At 48.0% G+C, this 6,457-nt stretch overlaps 1 protein-coding gene across 1 annotated transcript; it reads left to right on the top strand.

The window, feature by feature from the left end:
• Positions 1-3,614: 3,614 nt before the first annotated feature.
• On the top strand, positions 3,615-4,754 carry LOC308252429 (proton-coupled zinc antiporter SLC30A2-like; the record flags this gene model as incomplete). The annotated part of the gene is made up of 2 exons (XM_080677066.1): positions 3,615-3,878; positions 4,026-4,754. The coding sequence occupies exons 1-2, from the start codon at positions 3,636-3,638 to the stop codon at positions 4,752-4,754; spliced, it is 972 nt and encodes a 323-aa protein (XP_080533192.1). The 5' UTR covers positions 3,615-3,635.
• Between the last annotated feature and the right edge of the window lie 1,703 nt (positions 4,755-6,457).

Here is a 6,457-nt window from a genome sequence, read left to right as displayed (position 1 = left end):
ACCTGGTGGCTAATCCTCTGTCCAGCATGCTCCAGGCGGGTCTGAGATGCAGCTCCAGGAGGGTTTGAGATGCAACGCCAGGCAATTAGAATGGCAAGACCTGCCCAGTGCAAGCATCCTGCTGATTTCTGGAAAGAAAAGCATCCTGATCACACACAGTTTGCACAGTAATAAACTCCCATTCATTTTTTAAAATATATATATTTTTATTGATTGCAGAGAGAAGGGGAGAGGGAGAGAGAGATAGAGACATCCATGATGAGAATCATGGATCGGCTGCCTCCTGCAGGCCCCCTACTGGGGATCAAGCCTGAAACCCTTGCATGTGCTCTTGACTGGAATCAAACCCGGGACCCTTCAGTCCACAGGCTGACACTCTATCCACTGAGCCAAACCAGCTAGCACATAAACTCCCATTCTTACCTAAATGGGAAAAAGTCCCAGACCCAGTGGGACTTAGTGATGAATTCTATGTTGAATTCTCAAAACATCATAGGAAGACTAGACAGAAAAGTAGAAACTAGAATGTGGAAATCGAATCACATTTGGTCTTTAAATAAATGTATAGGAAGCAAGTCTCCCCAGACTCTTTTCTGAGTCTGCATTCAATACTGTCAATGAGAAATGAGTAAATAAGTAAATAAATGTCCTCTGTAAAATGAATGTGTAGCCAAAAAAATAAAATAAAATAAAATAAAATGAATGTGTAGCCTGGCCGGTATGGCTCAGTGATTGAGCATCGACCTATGAGCCATGAGGTCACGGTTCGATTCCTGGTCAGGGTACATGCCCAGGTTGTGGGCTCAATCCCCAGTAGGGGGCATGTAGGAGGCAGCCGATCAATGATTCTCTCTCATCATTGATGTTTCTATCTCTCTCTCCCTCTCCCTTCTTCTCTGAAGTAAATAAAAATTTATTCAAAAAATAAATAAAACTGCCAATAAGAAAACAATGCACGCATGCTGTATTTCCTTCCCATGAGAAAGGTATTAACCAGTGTGCCTCATTTTAAGGTTCCCAGAAGCATCTCCTCGGGAATTCAAAGTGTAACTTAGGAGAGTGATGTCGGCACCGTGGCAGAGTGGCAGAGTGTAACTTAGTTCACCTCTTGAAGGCTGCACAACATGCCCGAGTTCTCTCAGCTTGTGAAAGACATAGCCAGAATGTTCTTGGTGTTGTGGAATATACAGCTTCTGTAGTCAAGCTGATTAGAATCCAAATCCCGGTTCTGCCACTGAGAAGAAACCTGGGCGCTACCCTCAGTCTCTGAGACCCTCAGCTCCTCTGTAAAAGGGGTGCATGATGCCGACCTCAGGGTTACAATGATGAGCAAACCAAGTCAGTTAATGCGGGCAAAGCGCCAGCCACATTATCGGCACATTGCAGGCGCTTCATGTCTTTTCTCTTCTCCTGAAATAGTTTTAAGATTATGAAATGCCCCTTGGGTATTACTAAAGAAAAGAAATCTGAAATTAATCAGTATCAGATATAATATTTCTAGAAAATCAATCAAAAGGATATTTAACATCTAGTACCATTGACCTGCAGAGAGGCCTCAAAAATAGACAAAGGAATAAAGTGTGAGGATGTCGTTACAAATAAATTTAGAGACAGTTTCCTCTTTCCCTAGGCAGTAAATGTCCCATGGTCTTAATTAAACTTCAAAATCCATCTTGATTCTTCCTCCCATTCCTTCAAAATCTTTTCTGATGCAAGTCTTCAGGCTTTCTTCTCTCCCGTAATTACCAGAATGCACACATATACATTCTCTCTGTCTCTCTGTTCCTCTCTCTCTCTCTCCCTTCCCACTTCCCTCCTTTCCTTCCCCCAACCCCCCTCTTGCCCCCCAAATTGTTTGAGTCCTTTGGGAAAAAATTACAATGACACCGTATTTCTATAGGGAGTCCCTTCACAATTTTGTTGGCCAAAGAGTAATGTTCTGAATTTGGCCAGACAATGGTCGGTCATTGTCTGGCTGACCATGGGTAGACTTCTAATCTTTGCAGATCATTGGGTGGTTCTTAATTGCCTGTAGATTAAGTCCAAATTCCTTAGTTTGATCATTGAAGCCCTTTCCAATGGCCCAATCATTCCAGGCTCCTCTTCTGCCACTCCCATTCACATTGTGTTCTGGTTACTCTGGATAACAGACTGTTCCCTAAACACACTAGCCTTCCAGAGAACACTGCCTAGAGTTGTACACACCATTGCCTTTGCCCATGTCCCGTGATCCTTGGAATGCCCTCTCCCCACACCCCTGCCATACCTGGCAATAGCCTCCTTATGTTGAGGATTCATAAATGTCACTCTCACTCAGCCTGGGCTAATGACTCCCTCTTCCATGCCCCCAGCAAATAACAAGAATGGAACCTATCACCTGTTGTTTAATTGGTGAGTGTGATTCATCCCACATAGAACCCAAGTTTCATGGTCCTTTTATCTAGATCCATTGTTCCAGTGCCTTTGGTGCATTATTTTAATTTCGGGATATGGGTAGGACAAACATTTTATATAAATTTTACTGTTGAAAACAGAAATTAAATCCAATATGATTAGATTCCATTGTGACTGATAGACAAAAAAAAAAAAAAAAATTCTCAAAAACAGGATTTATTTCTCTTTTAAGCACCTGAAGTATGTTTGGTGCCCATAGTGTGAAGGATGCAGGCTTCTGCCATTCTGTTATGCCCCAGGCATATTTCTTTTCTTATCTGCAGGATCAAAATTGGTTGCCACACCTCCATCCATCACACCCACATTCAATCCAGCAAGAGATAGGAAAGGGAAGAAAAAGGGCACATTCCTTTCAGTTCAAAACACTTCCCAGAAGCCATTATGTATGTACTCTTTCCATGTCCTGGCCAGAAATTAGTAAACTGACAACACCTAGCAATAGGGGAGGTTGGGAAGTGCAGTGTCTTCATCTAAAGTTTCACGATGCAAACAAAGCAGGTACTCATGAAACAGACTCCCTGCAGCTGCGATGACATGATAATTTCAACTTGTGCTCAAGGCAGATTAATTAATGCAACACACTCAGCATTAATTATCGTGATTCAAGCATATATTTTCGTATGCATTATAGCTAGGACTTAGGTTTAACTCAAGCATGTGTTAGTATGTTATTGCGATCACTGCCTCTGAGATTGCCTCTACTTTTAGCAGGATTGCTCTGCCCAGCTTGGGTGATTAGACACAGAGCCCCATTACTCTTCAATGGTGTTACTGAAAAGCAGTTCCTAAGCAAGTTATGTGACTTAAGTGTCGTCAAGAAATGATCTCAGTTATATTATTTAAAGAAGTCACATCTTGAGAAGAGGCGGTTAGGCTTTTTGTCGCAAGCCACGGTGGGTGCTGGGTGGGGAGGGCGGGGACGGGGCGGCAGCTCCTGGGCATCCTTTGCACCCGGCCACCCCGTCCCTCTTCCCCGAGGGCTTTTGCAGATGACGCAGGGCAGGCCGCTTCACACGGGGTGGCAAGGGCCCAATAAAGGGCTGCTGAAGCGGAGCGGGATGGTCCCAGCGCGGCGGAGCTGGCCGTGAGCGCGCCCCGGGCAGCGTCTGGAGCAACTTCCAGGTCTTACTCCGGGAGTCGGCGCGCGGCTTCCCCACCCAGCGCGGGGCCGCGTGAAGACCATGGATAAGCAGCGGCTGTTGGACGCCAGGTCCGGAGCGCGGTCTTACATGGGATCTCTGTGGCAGAATGGAGCTAGCTGGATTTCTGTGTCGCGACCTGAGCTGGACTGGCCATCCATTGAGAACAATCACTACTGCCACTCTCAGAAGGGTCCTGGCAGTCACTGTGACCCCAAGAAGGAGCAGGCCCGGTGCCAGCTCTATGTGGCCTCTGCCATCTGCGTGGTGTTCATGATTGGGGAAGTCGTTGGTGGGTACCTAGCACATAGCTTGGCAATCATGACTGATGCAGCCCATCTGCTCACTGACTCTGCCAGCATGCTCATCAGCCTCTTCTCTCTCTGGATGTCCTCCCGGCCAGCCACCAAGACCATGAACTTCGGCTGGCAGCGAGCTGAGATCCTGGGAGCCCTGCTCTCTGTGCTGTCCATCTGGGTGGTGACTGGGGTGCTGTTGTACCTGGCGACTGAGCGGCTAATCTCTGGGAACTATGAGATCGAAGGGAAGACTATGCTGATAACAGCGGGCTGCACCGTGGCTGTGAACATCATAATGGGATTGACTCTTCACCAGTCTAGCCACGGACACAGCCACGGCCAAGGTCAAGGGCACAGCCAAGACACCATCCAGCAGCAGGAGAACCCCAGTGTCCGAGCTGCCTTTATCCATGTGATCGGAGACTTGCTGCAGAGTTTGGGCGTCCTGGTGGCAGCCTATATTTTATACTTCAAGCCAGAGTACAAGTACGTAGACCCCATCTGCACCTTCATCTTCTCCATCCTGGTCCTGGGGACAACCTTGACCATCCTGAGAGACGTGGTCCTGGTGCTAATGGAAGGTACCCCCAAGGGCGTGGACTTCACAGCTGTTCGGGACCTGCTGCTGTCGGTGGAGGGGGTAGAAGCCTTGCACAGCCTGCATATCTGGGCACTGACTGTGACCCAGCCTGTGCTGTCTGTCCACATCGCCATTGCTCAGAACACAGATGCCCAGGCTGTGCTGAAGGCAGCCAGTGCCCGCCTACAGGGGAAGTTCAACTTCTACACCATGACCATCCAGATCGAGGACTACTCTGAGGACATGAAGGACTGTCAGGCGTGCCAGGGCCCCTTGGACTGACTGCCTGGCCAGGCACCAACTGGAGCATGGACAGGACCTGCAGATGGTGGGGCCCCGTGCCCCCCAGGCCCAGCCAGGACTCTGTTTACCCTGGCTGTGTCATAAACCAGATCCCTCTTCTGACTTTAGGTTTATGTTCAGGGTGGAGGAGCCTTGCCCACTCCAGGAATGGGGTGCTGCCTCCCCAGGATGCAACCCCAGGATGGGGACTCGGCAGGTATAATCCCACTCCTCCTGCTCCTGGGTCAGTTCCTGGTGGGGCTGGGTTTTGGCCGACTCCTCCGCCAGTGCTGTCTTACCACCAGCCTCAGGGAAAGGCAGTGAGGGATGCTGGAGGGGGCCCTGGCCACAGCATCCCCTGCTTCTTGCCTCCTTTCCCATCTTCTTGGCTTTAGAAATCTGTAAAGAAATATTGGGACTGAGCCCCCTCCCTCTGCCTCTAACACGATCTGATTTAAGGAGGCCACAGAGGTTAGGGAGTTGTGAGACAAACTAGTAAGCCAGGACAAGTGGAATAGGGAAACCGAGACAGATAAATAGATGGCCAAGCAGGTTCCAGCCAGCCATCTAGTAAATCACAAAATCCCACCTCCCCTAGCCAAGGACACTTAAGAGTAAGTGGTTTGCTCTTCTCCCCAACCAGAGGATAAGTAAGTAGCTAAAATCTCAGGAAGACAGATAACAAAACCAATGACTGCCATTTATACCAACCACATCAAAGAACAGATGAAGTTAGGGGAATAAATCTCATTTTGGTGCATCAGCATAAAGCTGATTGATATTCTATTGAGAGCCTCCCCTAAACTCCCTCAAGAGGACTTTGGAGCCTTTCCCTTCTCCCTCGCCCCCACCCCCACCCCACCCCATGCATTACCTCTGCCTTTTTCCTAAGCTCCAAGGGCCCTTCTGTAAGTTTCTAAATAAACTTTCTCTTAAAATTTGACAAAAAAATAAAATAAATAAATAAAGAAGTCACATCTTAAATTTAATGACCCACACTGAATCCTTCCCTAGGGAAATGTCCCCTCCTTCCATATTCTCATCTGCACTGCCATCTTCCCACCTGTTCATCCAGGAACCTGGACATCTCTGTATTTAGTCACCAAATTCTGTTGATTCTTCCTGTTTCAGTTCTTCCCTCTACCCCCTCCTCCTGGCCTTGGGTATTCCCCTGGAAAGATAGATTCTCTGATGGGGTAAATTTGTGGGACTAGACCAGGGGTGGGCAAACTTTTTGACTCGAGGGCCACAGTGGGTTCTTAAACTGGACCGGAGGGCCGGAACAAAAGCATGGATGGAGTGTTTGTGTGAACTAATATAAATTCAAAGTAAAGGAGCGGAGGGGAGAGCAAGAGAACCCTCCGCTCTTTCGGCTCCGCGGGCAGGATAGAACAGCCGAACGGGCCGGATTCGGCCCGCGGGCCGTAGTTTGCCCACGGCTGGACTAGACCCTTGAGGGCATTCGTATCTCCTTTTACTCAGACGCAGACAGTTCTTGGTGACATTGCCACAGCTTCTCACTTTCTTAAGCACAGCGGCTTCCTGAAGCCCTTGGGGCTGTAGCTCTGGTCTCCAAGTTCATTCTAGGGCATTGACTTTCAAGGGGTTTTGATTGCAACCCCCCTGTAAGAAATACATTTTATGCTGTGACCTAGAACATAAAGACACAAATATAAAATGGAAACATAATTTCCACAAAACAA

Source organism: Plecotus auritus (assembly GCF_963455305.1).
Source record: "Plecotus auritus genome assembly, chromosome: 6".
NCBI lineage: Eukaryota > Metazoa > Chordata > Mammalia > Chiroptera > Vespertilionidae > Plecotus > Plecotus auritus.
The sequence above is the reverse complement of the archived record's forward strand: the minus strand, read 5'-3'. Positions and strand labels throughout refer to the sequence as shown.